The sequence below is a fragment of the Macrosteles quadrilineatus genome, unplaced genomic scaffold (genome assembly GCF_028750875.1).
Source record: "Macrosteles quadrilineatus isolate MER2022 unplaced genomic scaffold, UCM_ALF_1.0 Scaffold_5__1_contigs__length_97177068, whole genome shotgun sequence".
Taxonomy (NCBI): domain Eukaryota; kingdom Metazoa; phylum Arthropoda; class Insecta; order Hemiptera; family Cicadellidae; genus Macrosteles; species Macrosteles quadrilineatus.
This window is the reverse complement of record NW_026542598.1, coordinates 80,496,129-80,518,115: the sequence shown is the minus strand read 5'-3', so window position 1 is coordinate 80,518,115 and position 21,987 is coordinate 80,496,129. Positions and strand designations below refer to the sequence as shown.

The following is a 21,987-nucleotide window of genomic DNA, read 5'->3' as shown; positions in this document are numbered from 1 at the left end:
GCCATGTTAAGCTTCGCTATCCCAAGCGGGATGTATACAACTTCCACAACAAAAAAAAAAAAAAAAAAAAAAAAAACTTAAAAAATATACCTCTATGGAGCCAACGACGTTCAACGCTAGAAATCAGCTGTGCTCTTGAATTTTATTGTTATGTTTTGAAAAATTTTCCTAACCTAGCTTTTGTTTGTAAATTAACGTTACTGTTAGAAGATGAGTGAAATGGATAATGATTAATATTGTTCGTAACCTCCTGTATATTGTCGGGTCAGGTAAAATCTTGTACGTTACACGTTACGCAAGAGCGTGTTTACATCACTTAGGTAAATTATGCAACTCGCTTCCGCAACCTTCACCTGCGTGATGTAAAAACGCTCTTACTACACTTGTAAGGTAAATAGCTATTATTTTACAAAGGATGATTGACACTTTCCTTGAACTGGTAACTGGGTGGACCCAATAAGGCTCCAATGTTACTTTTACGACTAAGCAAAACAAAAAGTTTATTTTGAGGTCCATACAAAATGGTCATTCACTGGTGCACTTGCCCTAAAATTAGTTCAACAAAAATTGTTTTTAATTTTTGAATATCCTTATATACAAAACCAATAAATCAAAGTATATTCCTGGAGTTTCAACAGTTTGAGTTTTTCTTTGGTTTGAGTATTTAGTGTTTACTCATAGTTCTATTTGAATATTTTTAGCAGCTTGGTTGGATGATCTTTCAGTTGAAACTTGGCTGCAACTATCTTTCTATTCATGTGGCACTTTATGAATAGAATTCAAAATTACCAATGATCTCTTGGCACAATTGAAAACTACTGCAAAAACTTAAATCTTTATCCGAACATAAATGAAAATGGACTATGCGATCACTTCTTGTGGACAAAAAACCCCCATAACCTGTTAATACTGTCTGTCGCATTTGTCATGATCAAATCAGAAATGCTAGAGAACCTTAAGTGTTTAAATCTCCATGTTGTAGTCACTATTTCCAGCCATATAACCCTTCATGTATCTTGCATGTGTTTCTGGTGATAAAGCGTATTCTTTTACAGCTCTGTCTTCCTTCATAGAATTCATCCAAGAGACCTAAAAAAAGTAAACATCGGACTTTTAAACCTAGTATAAAAAGAAGAGAGTTTTTAAATATTTTTAAATAGATCACTTGGAAGCTGAAATTTAGACTATTTTTAGAATTTATTTAAATGCTTGTTTAGTTTAAGTGAAACTCCAAAAGTAGATAGCCAATGCATATCAAGAGACCAGCGTATTGACCAAACACATGGTTTGTGTGTTTGACTCAAGTTCTCTAATTCATTCACATAATTATGGAAATCATGGAGTATGTGGAGGAAGAGGAATTTTGTGGAGGGACAGAAGAAGATGGAGAGGCCTAGTCATCACCCAGACTCAAGAAATAACCGGAACGGGAGAGGATATGTATGTATGTAATGATAGAAATAAATTTTCCCAACATTACCAATAGGTAAACATTATATAGTAAATTCAGTGCTGTCACCTATTTAAATTATGCTTGAATTTTGAGGATCTTGTACATTTGAGTCCCCCCAGCCCAAAAACAGGTTTTTATTTTTATCTAGTCCTAACTGTCATCTAATGTTTTATTGGTTTCAATTTGATTTGTTTAAAACTAGTAGGTTATTATCACCCACATGCCTCTGTTTTAAAACAACATGTTCCGATAGACTATGACTAGCACTCTTAAAAGAGTTAACTTTAAAAAATCTGCAAATCTTAAGGTTACGTCAGAGTAAAACTAGATAGCATCTGGAATTTAAATGAACATTTTGAACATTTAATACAGGTCAATAATAATAAAAATTGCTTTGGTATATGTTTATTCTAATTGTTAGTGAAGTCTGAATTTTCTTAGGCTAAAAATAAAATTAGCTTTGTCCATCAGCAGGAGGTTAGGTCAGCAACTATCCTCTTGTTCATAAAACATTTTATTTAGTATATTTCAAGGTAAATGATCCGTTACAGAAACGCACGCTGTAAATAATATTGAAAGAAAGTCATGGCACACTGCACCGAATCGCATTGATTCGAATTGAAGTTCTTTGAAGAATTGCTGCATTGAATCGAAAAAAAATTGCTGCATCGCACACCCCTAGTGGTCTTCCTCCCCCCAAACACCCCTGATTATCGCAATATTTAAATTACCTTTCAATAAGTTTGTATTAACTAGACTCAAGAGTATTCGGAAAAATGTATTAAATATGCAGTAAAACGTAAGATAGAAGTATGCAGATAGGACTTATTTTGAGTAAATACTTTTGTTTTCAAATAAGCATAAGATTGGTAAATAGATTATTATTGCAGTGTGAATATTTAGGGTTTAATCAAAGTTACATAAAACACAAATTTAAACACAATGAAAATGTTTGGTAATGAAATGAGATATCTTACATTATTCTTTCCTAAGTTGGGATGGTATAATCAGGCTCCCCAGAAACAAAGCTCTTGATAAACATTGAATGTTTTGAAAAATCCAATAAATGTTTCTGTACAACTTGATCCTTAAGCATTTTGTCAACCCAAGGAACCTGATAACAGTACAGTAAATAGCATTCAGAGGGAGAATTCATAATGTATAAATTAACATTTAAATGTTATTTTATACAGGGTTAGACAAAAAGTATGGATACACCCTCTTAACCTTTAAATGGGTTACACCAGGAAAAATAAACTCTGCACACCTTTATATGACATAAAAGTGTACATTTTTATGTGACATATTGCCCAGGAACTAAAATGTGGAATTAGAACCATACTAACTCAAACTTAGCATGGTGGTATGTTTTTCATGAAGTCAGGGTTAAGTTGCAGAAAGATGTATTTAAAAGGATTTGGGGATGAATATGGAAACATCAACATAAAAAAAAGATACTGATGTCAGACGTACAAAAAATTCTCAGTAGGCAAAAAGTATAATTAGAATTGAATCCTTTATAATTCCTTACATAATGGATATAATTCCTTAAATACATTGGATAATTTTTAAAATTTTGAAATTAAGTCATCAAGCTTAGCCTAATTTTAGCTTTTAAATAAAAAAAATCATGATTTTTCAACAGTGTATAGGCCAATTTAATGTTGTAAATTTATCTATGTAAATCATCCTTTGTCGTCCGAATTTGGACTACAAAGGATCACTTGACAGTTTTTTTTTTTTTTTTTTTTTTTTTTGTCCTAAGGACGCTAGGCACGAGCCTGGGATTGTTTTTCACATTACTTCAGGCTAGACCTAGGGGTTGCGGCATTATCACTTAGATAAAATCCATTGGTGACTTGGCGGGGATCGAACCCGGGACCTCAGGGACTGAAGTCCCGCGCTCTAACCACTACGCCAGCTCGCTCCCCAATCACTTGACAGTATAAGGTATTTAAACTATTATTTATTATTACCAGTGATCCGGAGGCTAACAACATGAAGTACAAATAAATGTCTTAGGCTATTTTTATTTATTGACAATGACGATGATCATGTTATTTAAATTTATTCTTCGTTACCGCAAGTTTCTTAAATGTTTATTTATACTATACTACTTTTTTTTTATTTCAGTAAAGTTCTACTGAATAAAATTGTTTCTTCAACTTACAATGTGAGGAATTTCAGCTTGGTATTTTGAAGTCATATCAAATTGTTCGCCGAATACAATTTTCGCTGCTCCAAATCGCTCAAACCACGGCCAGATCATGTAGTCCACCATTCCTGGCTGAGAACCTGTATTGAAATGTTGCAAATGTCAGTTAAACTTACAACTTAAAAAGATTTTATAATATTAGATCAGATATGATTCAGTGGACATTTGACTTTAAATCTTGAAATGTTTCCTGATATGCTAGTCTTGTTCTTGCATAAAGCATTACAGAACTTGTTTTACAGCATACCAAATGCCACTAGATTGTAATGGACACTGTAACTTGCCAATCATTAGCTGGATTGTGAAAAGGTTTTAAATTTCTTGTAAGAAAAATATTGCTTACCATACGGTAATATTGCCATTATCTTCTTCTATGTACTAAATACAAATACCCCCGCCACAGCAAACCTGCAGAGTAAGCGAATTTCAACTTGTCTGATTACATTTTTACTAAAATATTTCCATAAATAAGACATATTTATTCCCTATTTAAATAACATTAGATTTAACGAGTGCTTAGGTTTGCTGCTACGGGGAAGGTAAAAAGTGTTTTTTGACCATAAGTCCTACTTATACCCTAGTAGGGACCCCATTCAAGATTCTTGTCATTCGCCTATTGGGTCTGATGATGATTGGAGTGTCCAATCAAAGTCGATCACCACTTACCATATTTTTTGTATATTTACCGTCTTGTGAGTAACAGTATAAGCGTAAATTTATGTTTTATTTAAGTGTTATAAGACGTTTCTTTGATTTACTTTCCGTAAATTTAATAACATGTACAACGCTGATCAAGAAGTTATTTAAAAAAAAAAATACTTTTCATGGAAAGCTCCAAAATGGCTTCCGTCTTGTTCTTAATTTTACAATTGTGAACAACAATCAGTTGTTCGGTAAGGTAATAAACAATTTTGTCTATTACGATTAGGCGTGTCTATCGATAGATATCTATTTTTAACTATTGATACATCAATAGTTAACTCAAATTTCTTGGGCTTTCAGTGCTATAAACTATCTTCCCGTGTATTCCATCTTCTTAGATTTAACGTAAACAAATTTAAATCTAGTTGAGAACAAGGGAACAATGAACTACAATCAAGTGAAAACAATCGATACTTTCGATGCAATGGTGATTTACAATTGAAGTGAATTATACCACTGACTTCATAGTTTCCATCAGATTCTTACTCCCTATGGAGTAAAAGAGATTTTTACCCCTTAGCGAGAAAAAGAGCTACTTTATACCCGTAATGCATATAATGAACATATCTGTTTTTGCTTCAGTACAGTAGACTCCCTCTAGTTCGGCTTCGGTTGGATCGGCCGCCGGATGGTCCGGCCTGGTCTCAGGGGGACAAGTCACATCGTCACGGGTGAATTGCCTTCGACAGGATTTAACTTGAATTTTTAGTTTCCGGCCATAGAAGTAAACAATTCATGTCAGTTTAGTTGACGGGTGCTTCTATGGGTGAATTGTTGCATATTACCTATGTAAAACTAAAACTATGTTACATAACCTCAAAAATACCGAGAACATTTTATAAATAGTTTTTCTTCGGTCTAATAAGTTGAAATGCAGTGTATAACTAAATATTTCGGACCATTTTTTTATGCGGTAGGTTCCCCCATTATTATTTTTGAAACACCACAGTTTATTTGACAAAAATAAATTAAAGCAAAACAAAGAAATAGCCATCGTTAGCTTCAAAAGGTCAAGCTATCCGCTTGCACTGACAATCATCTGTTCTTTACACAACTGATGTCTGCTGTGCACTTGTTTGCTATCTCACAAAACAGTTTAAGATTGGGTGATTAGTAACCATGGCAACTTGTTGAATGTGTGGATGAAGAGAAACCAAAGAAAGAATAGAAGAACAAAGAAGAAAGAATAAGCAGTGTTTTACGTCATCTATTGTTATCTTTATCTCATTTGACGACTGTCGTTATTATCTTTAAGACTAGTTGTCTAATGTTTTCATCGACTTTCTTATGTTCTGAAACAACATGTAGTAGTAGCCTATGCTGACTACGGTAGCAGTAGCTTGCAGTACTAGACTTTCAATTTTTCTGTTCTTTACGTGATTTATTGCTGTACGTTCAGTGTTGTGTAGTTTTTGTTTTGCTTGAGTAAGCGTGATTTTAACGTTACAGTTTTTATTACTGTACCAAGGTTATTGACTTAACATATCTTGATTGCGCAATACTATTATTTGTATTTTGATTATGTAAAATGCACTACAACCGGTTAGTCCGGACGTTTTGTAGTTCGGCCAGTGGTCCGGTCCCGAGGTGGCCGAACTAGAGGGAGTCTACTGTATGACGAAAAAGGTAATTTCCTTTAGGGCTTCACCGCGTGGAGTATAATTTTTTCAAGAATTTGCTTTAAAAACTCCAGTGACGCTGAACACTGAACAGCTTTCTTTATAACGGTTTAAAATTTAATTGTGATACAGGTATTGCCATGTTTAATTTTATGAAAAATAAAACAGTACCTCCAAAGAAAGGTGTCCCCCGGTTAGCCAGCTCCAGATCAAATACTTTTACTTCACGAACAACAACCTCAAACTCTTCAGTGGTTGGAGTTGGCTTTGTCATGATAAATTTGTAGAATGCCCCCGATATCTGTATAACATAACATAAAACTTGACATCTAAATCATGAATCTAACAAACACAAATAAAATAAGGCATACATTATTACGACCTTGCATATCATATACATTTGAATAAAACTCTTTTTCCTAAAAGTTTGTATTTATTGAACGATTTTTGAGTTTTACTTTTGATGGCAGTGTGTTAATGTTGTTCAAATGATTATTCTGGATATTTCTTATCCCTGATTATTAAAACCAAAGTTCACAATGTGTCGGGTCTAACACTAGCTTGAGTACCCCTATTGAGGGGTTGTGGTCGTGTGTAGATAGAACAACGGTGATTGATATTTTTCACATCACATGTGTGGTTTTTTTAAAATATTTACTCTTTTATCTTTTTTTTTTCTTGTGTCTACACCGGTACGGCATTTTCCAATTAAGTAAATTTCAAACACTTTCAAGGGAAAGTGGTCCAATCCCCTTTAAGTTTTATGGATTTCCTGGGAACCAAACCCAAACCATCCCTCCCCCCGCACTGAAGTCTGTGACGCTAACCATCAGGCTACCAACACAATGTTGTAACCTCTGATTTGGTAAGGCCCTTTTTGGTTTGGGCTAGAAATGGACCAGCTATAATCCTTATAAACGTGAAGGTGATTTCTATAAAAAACTACTCCTCTGTTAATAATGGATGGATTTTTACAAACGATGTGTCAAAATTAAGTATTTTTTGTATAGACGCCCCCTTTCACCAATTCCTGTAATAAAATTCCTCGGGCTTTGCCCCACAGGCCATCAAAATCACAATGTATTTTTTATGAAGAAAGGATTTTGTTTACTCAAAGGGAAGAATAGTTTGTATTAATTACATCTGTTCATAGTAAACACATGATAAACACAAGAGTGTTTGTTTTCAGAGTGAGTTTGTTTTCAGTTTTGATAACTGGAGTGGAGTGATTGATGACATTATCTTTTAGTCGACTCTTTTAAGTGATAGGAAATTATGACTTTTGTTCGTTTTGAAATAACGCCTGTAATACTTTGCAATTGCTCAAATTCGAGCAACAGGTGTATTAGTATTATTATATTACCAATAGACATGGGACACCACCTAGGTGCATAGATTTTAACCCAAATATGAATTAAAGATAAGTGTAGATTGTAAAATAAAGTGAAATGCAAGGCCAAATTTAAAAAAAACAGGCCGTAATGCTCGTAAAGCATGACGTCACGATAGAAGACGGCAATGACGTAGGTATTTATTTCCCAAGGAATGATTAAAACAAGCAGCAGATCACAAACGGTAAACATTACGACATTGCCGTCTTCTATCGTGACGTCATGCTTGACGAGCATTACGGCCTGTTTTTTAGTGTGGCCTTGGTGAAATGCCTTTTGAAGCTTTGTTACTAACTAAGATCAGCTGGTTTTTAATCAGGATGATTTCTAAAAGCCCAATTATCAAGGACAGCTGGTCTAGTTTTGAACCATTAACACATTAGCTACCAACTATACTCATCCCTCAGTTACAGAGGAGTGTGACGGTCGGTAGGGAACGTGTTAAAGGCTACTAAGTTTTCACAGGATCAAATTGGCGACCTGTTGATTACCAGGCGACCATTCACTCAACAACCCAGCTATAAAAGACCAACTACATAAAATGTTTAACACATAAACATAAATACAGTGTATTGTCTTGTAGGTTATGAATGGTAAGATTTACCGGTCCAAAAGACTCAATCAGAATTCTATCCTTGGCTTTCTGAAGTGTGTTGCTGCTATGCAGAGGTCTCTCCGTGTATTGTTCGTCTAGATAGTCAGCGATGATCAGACTCTCCCACAGACATTTCTCTCCGATGGCCAACGCAGGTACTTTAGCTGTTGGGATTTTTTTCACGTACCATTCCGGCTTGTTCTTTAAATTGATCCACACAACATCATGTCTGGAAAAGATGATTATATCAGGTACCAATCATAACACACAATGATAACTCTAAGTTATCCTCCCAAGTAGGCAAACAATCCAAATGACAATATTTAGAAAAAGTATAAGGCTTTTACTCAAACCATTGAGAGGTTTATCGAGTAATTAAAATAAGATTTGTATATACCTTTTAACTAAGGGAAGATTAAGTAAACTTTTTTTTAGAACAAAAGATTAAAATTTCTTTAGCGGCAATGTTGGGAGATGATCAGCACAGTAATAGTTGTTTTTAAACGGTAAAACATCAAATCAAGCCAAAAATAATTGAGAAATGAACAAAATATCTAACATTTCTTTACCATAAACTATGGAGGGGCTCAGCAAACTTTGATTCCTGCGTTTACCATATGGTTAAAAATGGGAGGATGTTAATCGTAGCAGCCTGGGTGGACTATTTGCTAATTTTTCACAATGATAAACATCTCAAAGAAAATCCTTAAGTCACGACTAATGAAAGAATTCAAAATAAAAGATATGGGGACAGCAAAGTTTATTCTGGGATTTAGAATAACCCTGGATAGGAAAAACAAGATGTTCATCAATCAATGAGCCTATCTTGAAAGTGTACTGAAACGATTAAATCAATGCAACCCTGTTTCTATTCCAATAAATGTTGGAGAAAGACTTTCTAAAGAGCAATCACCCAAAAGGGTGGAAGAAGCGGAAAAAATAAGGAATGTACCCTATCAAGAAGCAGTTGGAAGTTTATTATTTGCTGCTCAAGTTTCACAACCAGATCTTTCATATGCCGTCAGCTGTGTGAGTAGGTTCAACAAGAATCCTAGTGCCTCACTGGGAAGCAATAAAAAGAATTCTTTGATACTTGAAAGGAACGTTGTACAAAGGTATAACGTTTGATGGCAACAAAAATTAAGATATAATTGGTTATAGTGATTAGGACTGGGCTAGTGACTCTGACGATAGAAGATCAACTATGTTTCTATGTTTTTGTTAAATGTAAAGGTGCTATTGCCTAGTGTACAATAAGGCAGCCTACAATAGCTTTGTCAACAACTGAGGCTGAGTACATGGTCAGCAGCCACTCAAGAAGCTATGGCTTAAGAATAAGGGATTGTCTAATGAAATAATCTCATTATCGAATTCTATCACAATATATGGGGACAATCAAGCAGCAAAGAACCTCAGCAGCTATGAAGAGTGCTTATCAGTCAAGAACAAAACACATTGATGTTCGTCATCATTTTATACGTAAAAAAGTTTAAATGAAGAAAGTTAAGTTTGTTAACACACCCACAACTAGTATGGTGGCTGATTCTCTGACTAAGGCTCTCAATAAAGACAAGCTCATGAAATGTAACAAGGGGCAAGGAATATGCAAGTTGGGAATATGTTGTAATGTCTAACTTTCATATTCATCTTGCCTGCCTAATTTGTTTATAACAATGGTTAATGTTATTATATATTATTACTAGCTGGCCCGACAGACGTCGTCCTGTCCTAATGTGGTTTTATGTCAAATGCTCGTTCATTTTCAAGATGAGCTCGTTCGCATGGCTCAATCACGTCCTGGTTGAAGTTCGTTCCCTACGCTCACTCACCTTTAGGTTGGAGCTCGTTCGCTGCGCTCACTTGCCTTCGGTTACATTTGACAACAAATATTTGTAAAAAACAAATGGAATAGAAACCTATTTGATAGCTCTCATTTGTTATGCATAGATTTGTTTTTAAAAATTAGGTTATCATTACAACAGCTGTTTCCTTAATCTATATATTAATAGGCAAGCATGTTTCTTTAAAACCTTTTTTCTCAGCTCGTGTGCATCGCAGGGAAAATCTACGCATACTGTTAGAAAGATATTTGCCTGTAGATGTGCAGAATTCCTTTATAAATTAAAATAGGCTAAAAAATAAGCACAAAAAACGAATTTGAAAACTTCAAAAAATTAACATGGACCAACTGGGTTGCCATGATGGTGACGAAATAACAACAAAATGTAAACAGAAAATCAAAACAATTGGAGGAAATCCCAATCACATGTTTTCATTTACAGTGTGGTGAGCCGACCCCTCGCACCATACAAAAAACACTGAGGCGTGACATTGGTGGGACGCTTGGTGGACAAGTCACGGCTCAACCTCCCCCCCCAAAGGAGGACTTCCTCTCCAAAAAAAAAGAAAACAACCTCTCCCAATTCCAGAAGATCTCAACACCACAGATCAACTCAAGTGTCTGAAGTGGGGAACGCCAAAAACTTTCAACTGGAGGGACTACTCACCCCCAGGGTTTGCACTGGCCAGTGCTGGAAAATTTACTAGGGAAAAATCTTCAGCAGCGCACAAGGGACAGAAGAGGTGATCAAGCTCTCTGGCCCAGTGCACTTCCCACTCAGACACAAGAGTAAAGAAAGATGACCTACGGAATTGTTCCCCGGAAAGGCTTCAGATGAGAAATGTGAGCCCTCCGGAAAACTTCTCCAGTCTGCGGATTTCCCAGCCGCACGGAGACAGGAGTCAAGAACTTCAAGATTCGGTGGGGACCTGACCACCGATGAGACAACTTTGCGGCTCTCTTGTCCACGGCCGAACTGACCGGATGAGCCTTGCAGAAAACCAAATCCCCCACCTGGAAAGGATTGTCCAACCGACCTCGATTGTGCTTCCTCCGTACCAATTCCCTAGCTCGGATCAAGTTCCTCCTAGCCGCCTGCCAAGTTGCCTTGACATTGGCAGCACCAGGGGGTGGCAGAAGGTCGCCAATTTTCCACACATTTGCCAAAGGATTATTGGGTGGATAGCCCAACAACAGCTCGAAAGGGACCGCCTTGTGACTCTCATGGTGTGCAGTATTGAAAGCAAATTGAATCCAAGGAAGTTCCTGATCCCAGGTGGTCTGCTTGTCAGCATGAAAAGCTATGAGAGCGGATCGAAGATTTCTGTTGAACCTCTCAGCATGGGAAGGCTGTGGATAGTAAGGAGAAGTGGTCACATGGCGGATACCGTGCCCAAAGCACATTCTTTTGAAAAGGTGAGACACGAACTGAGTTCCGTTGTCGGAAACAATGGTGGCGGGTATTCCAAAGTGTTGGAACAAATGGGTACGAAGTGCCTGCACGGTGAGCTGTGCAGTGGCGTTCCTCAAAGGAAAAAGCCAACAAAACTTGGAGAAGGCATCCACACAAACAAGCAAGAATTTGTTTCCTGACTTGCTACGTGGGAGTGGCCCTACATAGTCTATGAAAACCTTCTCCAAAGGTCTCTCCGCCACCTCAGATGACAACAACCCATACTTGGTATTCTGAGCAGGCTTGCTTAGCGAGCATGTTTGACAAGAACGCACTCGTGCCGCAATGTCCCTGTCCATACCCTTCCAGATGAACATGTCCCTAACCTTCGCAATGGTCTTGTGAATCCCTAAGTGCCCACCCACAGGGGAAGAGTGAAAGTACGCAAAGACCATGGGTACAAGAAGACTAGGCAGCACAACCTTGGGTTTACCTCGCTGTCGGTCTCGACAACAAAGAGCACCCTGGGACAGAAAATATGGGGGGTGGGCTCCCCCATTTTGAAGCTCACCAATGATCTTAGCCAGCTCGGGATCTTTTAACTGATGTGGGATGAACTCAGAAAAGGCAAGGGGAAACTCCAGGAGCACGGCACACCCAGTGTGCTCCTCCTGATCAGAAGGTTGGTCGTCAGGTGAGTGATACATCCTTGATAAAGTGTCAGCAATCACATTCTGCGTGCCTCGAACATGTTGCACTTGGAATTTGAGGGAAGATAATTGGACCACCCAACGACCAATTTTCCCAAGCTGGCGAGGATGTGCAAGGAGCCACGAGAGTGCTTGGTTGTCGGTTTCCAGCAAAAACTCTTTGTGTTCCAAAAAACGTCTGAACTTATTCACTCCAAACACGACAGCCAAACACTCTAACTCATACACAGAAGAGCTTTTCTTTTCGCATGGGTTCAAAGTGCGTGAGGCATACGCAATTGGCTGCCTAACACCATCTACCTCTTGAGACAACACAGCCGCAATGGCGACGGAGGAAGCATCGGTTTGCAAAACAAACTTTTGACTGAAATCTGGCATCGCCAAAACTGGAGGTTGCATGATAGCTTCTTTCAGAAGATCAAAAGACATCTGTTGTGCTTCACCCCAAACAAACTTGGCGCCCTTCTTCCGAATCTCATTGAGAGGAGCCGCCAACTCAGCCACATTGGGGATGAAGCGCCGGTAGAAACCCACCATGCCGATGAAACGGGCAATGCCTTTGACATCTCTGGGAGGAGGAAAATCCCTGATAGCCTGGGTTCTAGCCGGATCGATACAGACACCTCGAGATGATACTAGATGACCTAGGAAAGAAATCTCAGCCTGAGCAAAACTAACTTTCTCGGGATTTACGGTAAGGCCAGCCCTAAGCAACCTATTCATGACTTCCTCAAGATGAACCAGATGGTCTTCAAAGCTCTCACTGTACACCAAAAGATCGTCAAGATAGTTGAACACAAATTTGAACTTGACGTCATGGAAGATGGAGTCCAGAAGTCTGGTGAGGGTCTGGGCCCCCACAGCTAGGCCCATGGGTACACGTGTGAACTGGTACAAGTTCCACGGAACGCAGAAAGCAGTGAGAGGCCGAGATTCAGGTTTCAAAGGAATCTGATGGTAAGCCTGGTTCAAATCAAAGATGGAAAAATACTTGGCCTTACCGAACCAATCGAACGCAGAGTGCAAATCAGGGAGAGGGACAGAGTCAATTTCAATCTGAGCATTCAACTTGCGATAATCTAGAACCATTCGAGACTTGCCATTTGGCTTTGGAACTAGAAAAGCTGGACTAGCGTAACTTGAGCGAGAAGGCTCAATTACCCCATTTTCAAGAAGCTCATTGATGATTCCACGGAGTGTATCCATCTTGGGTGGAGCAAGTTTGTAAGGATGAGAACGAACAGGACGGGTGTCAGTCAAACGGATTTCGTACTCCAAAAGATTTGTGACTCCAAGCTTTGGCGTCAGCACCTCAGGAAAACGAGAACACAATGTTCTGATAGCTTCAGCCTCACCAGGAGTCAGATGCCCTAATGGATCAACTTTTGGTTTGCTGGGTGTCTCAGGCTCTACCACAGCTGCACCATCCACAATTTCATCCGCGAAAGGAATGAGCACCCGTCTTGCGAAACGAAAGAAGCACTGGCCTCTGCCTAAATCCAAAATCAGGCCACAATGCTTGATGAAATCCGCTCCCAAAATGACAGGAATGCAAAGGTCCTTGGCTACCCAAAAACTCCAAACCCAAGAAAAATGTTCAATCTTGAATTTCAAACGGGCTTCATAGATGATAGGAAGTGGGGATTTTGATGCAGTCCAGCAGATGTGGGTACTTCGCTCAACTTGCTTGATTAGCCCAGAAGATTTTAGATTTTCAAACAGGGAAAGGGAAATGAGACAACGGGCTGACCCAGAATCCACAAGGGCCTTCTGCACCGTTTTACCTAAGAAGATGTTGAGTCGTGGGCAAGTTGAGCGCGCCGCTTTCACTCCCATGCATGCAAGCTCCTTCATTCCCCGCGACAGAGGCTCCCCAAAACCAGCACTCCCAGAAGGGGCAGTACTCAGAGAAACCAAATTCCTGCTGACTTTCTCCAAAACAGCTTTCTCACAGGGCGGTTTAGGCAAACTGGAAAGGATGACCAACCTATCCAGGTCTGCAAAAGAAGAAGGCTTTGGAGCAAAAATCAGTCTGGACCGCTCCTCAGGCTTCAACCCCTGCAAGACAATGTCCACCAGTTGGTTTTCAGGGATACCCAGCCGTAGGACACGCCACACGCCACGAATGTCACCCACATACTGACTGAGAGTTTCATCCAATTTTTGAGGTCGAAACACTCTCTCAACCTTCAATCTCTCCATGACCCTGAAGGGGACAAAGAGCTCAAGCACTTCACTGTGAAAATTGTCAAAATTTACTCCCCGTTTCAAACAATCTAACAATTTGTCACCAAGAGGTCTCAGGCAGAGTGGAACCAGCAGTTCCAACACTACTGAGTCCTCCATGCCTGGGAACTCCTTCAGGTGCAACACCTTTCCCAAAAACTCTAACAAAGGTTCCACCTCTAAACCATCAACTGGGCGAATGTCGCTCAAAACCCCAGCAATGGGATTGGGCAGTGGAGCAAACAAACCCATTTTGTTCTCAGTCAGTCGGCCTACTTTCAAAACACACACAAACAAATTTTACAACAAACAATTCACAAACTTAACTAACTAAAGGCTCTGGACTGAAATGCCTACAGTCAGATGAGGTCCCAAACAGAAGAACCTGCCCATACACACCGCCTAAGCCACCAAAACAAAAACACGGGCTTACACTCACCACATACACACATACATACATACACTAAACGACAACACCTAACATTTGTGTGATGAGGTAAACACACACACACACACAGTTTCAATTTTGGGTTTGGCCATGCTTTAGACACTCTTGCTCCCAAAGGATGCAAGTCATTAACCAGATTCCACCCGGTGACTCGGCCAAGGGCGAGCTCCTAATAAAAAACTTCAACAGTGTGCTTACCCCACCACGACAACATTTCTTCAAAAAATTCCTAAGACTGCCAGACCAGCATCACCCAAAAATCAAATCCAACCACGGCCCTTCGTGGATAGAGCACAAAAAACCACGCTCTGCTACCATCTGAGCCGACCCCTCGCACCATACAAAAAACACTGAGGCGTGACATTGGTGGGACGCTTGGTGGACAAGTCACGGCTCAGTGGGGAGAAAATATAGTAGTCTGTACAATTATTTTTGGTCGAGTTTCGACCACAGGACGACCACTAGTTTAATTTAATCAAGAAATGACAATCATGGCATGGTAAACAAAATAAAACATTCTTCCATAAGATTAACATGTAAACTGCAAAGGGCCGTAGGACACTTCCCTTAAGGGTTTTTGAAACGGAAACAGGCTATTATGTTATTCTAGTACCTAAGGAATATCCCTGTAAATTTTCATGCCAATTGGTTCAGTAGTTTTCTAGTTATAAACGCTGTAACTAACACAACTTTCTTTTATATATTAAGATATTGTTATCAGTTTGTTTTATTTTAATATTTTGCTTTAAAGGTTGCTTAAATTAAACAAAGGGGATTATAGTATGATAGCTAAGTTGTTCACAGTTGAGTTTTGTTTCTAAAATCAATATTTGTTTTTAAGGTGCAATGCAACTGTTTTTGTTTTTAGGATAGAGATAAAAAATCAAGGTGTCAAACAAGCAAATGGTATCAAAAACTGTGTGTAAGTTTCAATGTAATCACTCTCTTGACAGGCTTAGGTAGGCCTAGCTAACATTTATTAATTAGACCTAATATTATTCAAAGTGCATGCGATGACAGTACTTACAGTATGTTCTTTGCCAATAGTACTAGATGCACTCGGTGATCATATGGACAAAACCTCATTCCATAAAGCCTAAGTTTTCCTGGACTCAAGGGCGGTTCAGCCGAACCTGTAAAAACACGGGAAGAGTTAAACAAATTTCATAGGACTATTCTCAGAAAGAACCGTTGAAAATAAATTGATTCAAATATGCATGGAGTGTTGGAGTCCTATATAAACAGCTGTTTGCTCTCCACAGTCCACATATATACGGACTCGTCCAAACCACTCAATTTGTGATTATTTTTTTTTGTCCTAGGACGCTAGGCAAGAGCCCGGGATCGTTTTTCACATTACTTCAGGATAGACCCAGGGGTTGCGGCATTATCACTTAGATAAAATCCATTGGTGATTTAGTGGGATTTGAACCCGGGACTCCATGGACCGAAGTCCCGCGCTCTAACCACTACACCAGCTCGCTCCCCTGTGAAAGTATATTTAACATTTACCATCTAACAAATAGTCACTGTTACAACTGAAAACTGACACAATTTTAATACACTGTACAACTAAATGCTATGAAAATAGTCCAGGAGGAGTGGTCAGGGTCACTGCTGTGCTGGATAGTCTCTACCAAATTCGGCAGCCAAGTTAGGAGAACGGTTTTACCTGACCTGACACAGCCCGACTCTGGGTACAGTTTCTTCCGCATTCAACAGCTTTGAAAATGCCTGTAATTACTGTAGCGAGCCTCGATAACAAGACTGTCATGGCTGTGATCGATGGTTACAGTTCCGCAGAGAACTTACGATATATTATTGGATTAAATATCAATATAATATAGTTTAAAATTTGGTTTGATATTATAATTGCATTAAATTAAGTTTTATACTCACAAAATTTAGGTGGTTTAAGGGGGAAATTCCCCCACTTCTTTTTTGTTAGTATATAGGCCCTATGTAGCTGATTGTCATTTTGACAAACCTCAGCTGTTGAGCTAGACATTTTTTAATGGCAGGATGATCAAGTGGAGGGGATAAAATTCTTAACCTATGTAATAAAACCGCCTAATTTTGTATACCAAATGACTAAGTTAAATTCCAGTAGCCTGATTCGATTTTCACTTAAATCTATTTTAAAAACAGTTTAAGTTTAATGAGTAACTTAACTTACTTAGGTTTGCTGCTACAAGGAGGGTTGTAGTGTGTGTAAAATATTAATAGCTTAGAAGGCTATAAAAATAAAATGATTTGCCATTAAATTTTTGATCAAAATATAAGTTATAAAGAAGCCAACTTCAACAATTCACTTACTCTCCAAAACATGTATAGGTACATAGCCTATATAGACAAATTTGAACGAATTGAACTAATACCTATTGTTCATGGACTCTGGAGACATCAAAATGAAAAAGTAAATCCGTACCGGGCCTAGATCTTACAATGCCTGTGCCACCTACAGTAATAGCCACTTCCCTATATAGTGCAATTCGCTACGGTAAGTTAAAACATAAATTAAATCAAGTTGTTTAAATTTCAATCCTTGGTTTTAGCCTACTCTAAATTCCTACGACTAAAAATGGAAGAAACTATTATTTTATTCACTCTATATGCGGGTAACCATTCATATCAATATGTTTTGGTTACAGTATTGTTCGTTTTGTTAACGTATATAAAATATACCTATTTTCATTTTGTATATTATTGAATATCATATCGATAAGTTAACTTAGTTTCATATTAATTCAACATTAACTTAACGCTTCCCGGACGGGACCATGACCATGACAACGTTAGGCAATAAAGAACAATATGTAAACAATAAATAAAGACAACGTAGTGTTGAGCACGAAACCTTGAGGGGGAGCGTAGGATAGGTGGGAGGTGCGCGGGAGAGGGGGAGGCGCGGGAGAGGGATGTCCTGGGAAAGAGGGGGGAGTGCGTGATAGAGTGTAGTCATGAAGAGAGCAGGAAAGTGGTGCCTTGGTACCGAGAAACAGCTGGTTACTGCTCAAGCACCTGCCAGTCTGTCTGAAGAGAAGGCAGATATATCCGCTTCCCGTCCGGAATATCAAAAACCATAAGCGGATATATCCGCCACCCGTCCTTTTTCGCCAAAGGCGGATATAGGTATCCGTCACTTGTCCGTGAAGGGTTAAGGTACTGCACTCAAAGAATTCAATGTTTAACACGTTCGCTGCTACGGACGTTCCGGAACGTCAGCCGGGCCACGGCGCCAGGAGCTAAGAACGTTCCAGAACGTCACCGTTCATTGTTGTTTAACGTTGCTATGGATAAGCCAGCACGTCACAAGCGTTCTATATTTCTTTGCAGCTCGTGGGGACGTACTTTTCTGACAATAAAAAATATAGTTTTTCCAAATCACCACCAGGGTCGTTTGGAACAGGGCTTTGTTTTACCTCTTTCCTGCTAGATAGCGATACTACTTTAACGACTGTAACCTGGGTAGTGCTGCTATCTATCAGAATCACTTAGTACTATATCCAAAGCCAGTTGTATTGCAGAACATTGCCATCCAGTATAACTACTGTTGTTTTTATTGTAATTCAGTGTATCGGTGGCAATGTCACGCAGCGGCCGAGCGTTAGTTCAGCAACTGGCGCCGTCCCGGCATCTAGTGCTCAGCAGCGAACGTGTTAATATTGTACTAAACATCAATAAAAACCTAAGTTAAATAACTAATTTCAATGTTTGCATCGGAAAAAAAATTGTAGAAGCAATAGGCTAAATCAGATCAAATTATAATTGCTAGGCATATAGGCTATTGATGGGCCTATTTAAACCGATAATATAAGTTATCACAGGTTCTCTGCCGAATTGCACCCCATGGGATTGTTAAATAACCCTTGTTATTAAGGTTGACTTCTTAACAAGATTTGCGATTAGGGGTCAAATAAATTCAAGGGGATTTTTTATTACATGGCGTTATCAAGGGTGACTTTTATCGAGAGTACGGATGAGCATCGATAGTCGATGTTTTCAAAACATCAATGTTTTTCCATCAATGTTCGATGTTTTCTATCAATGTTCGATGTTTTTCTATCAATGTTCGATGTTTTTCTATCGATGTTCGATGTTTTTTACATCAATGGTAGGTAACCGATGTTTTTGTTGCTTGTTACATCAATGTTTTTGGCCAAGTATTGAGGGGATGATGTTTTCCATTACTGGAGAGTACAGAGAGCAGACGAAAAACAGAAAAACAACATTTTTGTTGAAATGGGTGATTAGGGTACTCAAATTAACCAGTAGAGTGAGCTGAACAAAAATATGCAAGAATTTTCAGATTTTCAGATCATATTGATATTAATGGAGATACGGCCGGAAAAGCGTCGGTTAATCAAGTTAGCGCCAAAATGACCAAAAATAGGTTAGGGTAGGTTAGGTTGGGCTAGGTTAGATTAGGTTAGGTTAGATTAAGTTCTATTAGGTTAGGTTGGGTTGGATTTTTTTATTTATTTTTTTTGTCCTAGGACGCTAGGCACGAGCCCAAAATTGTTTTTCACATTACTTCAGACTAGACCTAGAGGTTGCGGCATTATCACTTTAATAAAATCCATTGGTTATTATTCATTCATTATTCATTAGCCTTCGTCGTTGACCCTCTGATGAGGGAATAGACTGCGTCGTTGTTTAATACGAAAAAAAAGACACAAAAACAAAGACTACACGCACATATAAAATAAAACTATTTGGCAGGATTTAAACCCGGGACCTCAGACACCGGGGAAGTCGTGTGCTCTACCCACTAGACCAGCTCGCTTCCCCGAGTTGGGTTATTAACAATACCTATTTTAAGTTATTGCCTAACCCAACCCAACCTAACATAACCTAACCCAACCTAACTGAACATAATATAATATAACATAACATAGGCTAACCTAACCTAACCCACACTAAGCTAACAAAACCTAACCCAACCTAACCTACCTCACTGTACCGGTTAATTTGGGTACCCTCATTAACACATTTACGCAAAAATGTTTTTTTTTTTTTTTAGGGTGGAAACGGCGCTTTTCCGTCCGTATCTCCGTTAATATCCGGATCTTGAAAATTCTTGCATAAGGTATTCTTATTCAGCTCACTCTACCGGTTAATTTGAGTACCCTCATGACCCATTTCCACAAAAATGTTGTTTTCCAATTTTCTGGGGAAACGGTGCTTTTCCGGGGAAAATGACAATCATTTTTTAATTTAGGACATTATATAGGCCTAGCATAAGAAGTGGACAAAATTTAATTTTAGCGTGATGTCCATGATCAATATAATTACGACCAATATAATTAGGCCTAAGATGTTTTAGTCCCAAAAAAAAAAAATGTTCTCGGTACCTACATAGATGGTTGACGTCTAATCGATAGTATTGTTAAAGGGGTTCCATTGTACCTGACCCTTGCCATGTGTGTGTTGAGCTGTTGCCGAAAGGCAAAAAATGTGGTCGTTTATTAACCGATTTAGGCAGCTAAGAACCCCTATTTAAACCCTTCACGGACGGGTGACGGATATATCCGCCTAAGTCTTCAGCGATAATGGACAACATGTGGCGGATAAATCCGCTTATGGTTTTTGATGTTCCGGGGGGGAAGCAGATATATCCGCCTTCTCTTCACACAGACTGGCAGGTGCTTGAGCAGTACCCAGATGTTTCGCGGTACCAAGGCACCACTTGCCTGCTCTCTCCATGGCTGCGCTCTCTCTCACACTCCCCCCTCTTTCCCGTGCCTACACTCTCCGCACCACCCACCTCTCCTACGCTCTCCCCTCAACGTTTCGCTCAACACTACATTGTCTTTTTACATAACAATTTATTGTTTACATAGCCAATTGTTCTTTATTTATTGCCTAATGTTGTGATGGTCATATCGTCATAGACGGGTGGCGGATATAAGTTTATCTGCTGCTTTTCTACTCATCCGCGGACAGGTAGCGGATATATCCGTATAACTTAGTTAATAACGAGTAACAAAAAATGTTGACAGTAGGCCTATGAAGTGTTCCATTATTGTGTTTATTTTATGTAAACTTGTAAGTTATAACAAAACACAAATAGGCTAAGGAAAATCAATTTTTTTCCTATAATTTTTTACCGTTCTATGTAACGATTTCGACCGTCCGGGAAGGGTTAACCATCGAGTTAACGAGAACAGTATCAATTACCTACTTGTGCTACTTACCTATGGTCAAATGTTCTGGCATTTTACAGATGTGTTGTTCAACAACTAACTTAACTTAATAGAAGGTATTACGAAATTTCAAGTGTAAAGTAAAATATATAATTACATTCAAAAGATATTAACAGTTAACTTAACAATCTACAGATTTCAGATTTTATTATTTGACAAAATGAAAATAAATAAAATGACAAGAGGAAGAGAAGAATGTTTGAGAAGAGACACTATTGGCGAAGAAAGAAGGCAGGCACCCAGAGATGCCACTAGGCCAGTTTGCAAGACAGCCTAAAGACAGGCTCTGGCAGTACTTGCAAACTGTCAATGCAATGAATAAAGCTAAATAGCTAATAGCATTGACTATATAAACCTGCAGGTATATTACACGTGTATACACGACCACCTCAAAGCACTGATTATAAGAGTCTATAATAATTATGTTTTGAATAATTTCAAAAATTAATTTATTGCAAGTGAAAAAGTTAGCGAAAAAAGGTTAAGGGTTTTATTTATTTATATAATGTAAGGTATTATTTATTTAATGAGATTAAATTATACAGGGTGTTCAAAAAAGGTGGGGACATAATTATTTTACCTAGTGATTCCTTGTGTCAAAATAAAGAGAAAATCATGAATAACATTTTTTCCAAAATCGCTTTGTTAACCAGATATCCGCCATTTTGTATTTTTTACATAAACATTTTTATCTTCTAATAGTTTCAACCGATCTTTATGAAACTTGGTATGTAGGTTAAGGTAGAAGAGACTCGTGTTGTAATATTTCATCTTGATTCGACCTAAAATTTAAATACCCCCGCCGCAGCAAACCTGCAAACTAAGCGAATTTCCATTTCCCTGAATGGATTTACACTAAAATGTCTCCTTAAAAATATCACATTTATTCCCTATATAAAAAGAATCAGTTTAAAACATACTTAGGTTTGCTGCAACAGGGAGGGTAAAAGTGTTTTTTTATGTAAAATGTTAATAGTTGGTAATAAATAAAAACATTTTCCAAATTTGGGCAAAATATGTTAATAAACAAGCAAACTACAACAGTTTACTTATTCTCCATAAGAATAACATGGAAATTTTAAATTTACAATTTTTTTGAATTTTCTCCGTAACTATTAGGCGCATTATAACGCTTCAGTATACTAAATTATTTGTTTTTTTAAGCTCTACAAAATAGTTTAGAAAGAAA

At 38.3% G+C, this 21,987-nt stretch overlaps 1 protein-coding gene across 4 annotated transcripts in view; it reads right to left on the bottom strand.

The window, feature by feature from the left end:
• Window positions 1-401: 401 nt before the first annotated feature.
• LOC128994364 (pyrimidodiazepine synthase-like) overlaps window positions 402-21,987 on the bottom strand; it is a 53,420-nt gene continuing 31,834 nt past the window's right edge. For 2 of the 4 annotated variants that reach the window (XM_054418892.1, XM_054418893.1), the window contains 5 exons: window positions 15,620-15,725; window positions 7,985-8,204; window positions 6,161-6,290; window positions 3,624-3,748; window positions 402-1,089 (listed from right to left, as the gene is read on the bottom strand). In XM_054418892.1, coding sequence (XP_054274867.1) covers window positions 964-1,089; window positions 3,624-3,748; window positions 6,161-6,290; window positions 7,985-8,204; window positions 15,620-15,725 — 707 coding nt within the window. In that variant the 3' untranslated portion in view covers window positions 402-963. Of the gene's footprint in view, window positions 1,090-2,430; window positions 2,568-3,623; window positions 3,749-6,160; window positions 6,291-7,984; window positions 8,205-15,619; window positions 15,726-20,789; window positions 21,020-21,987 lie in introns of those variants that run through there. The other 2 variants (XM_054418891.1, XM_054418890.1) reach the window with 2 other exon arrangements.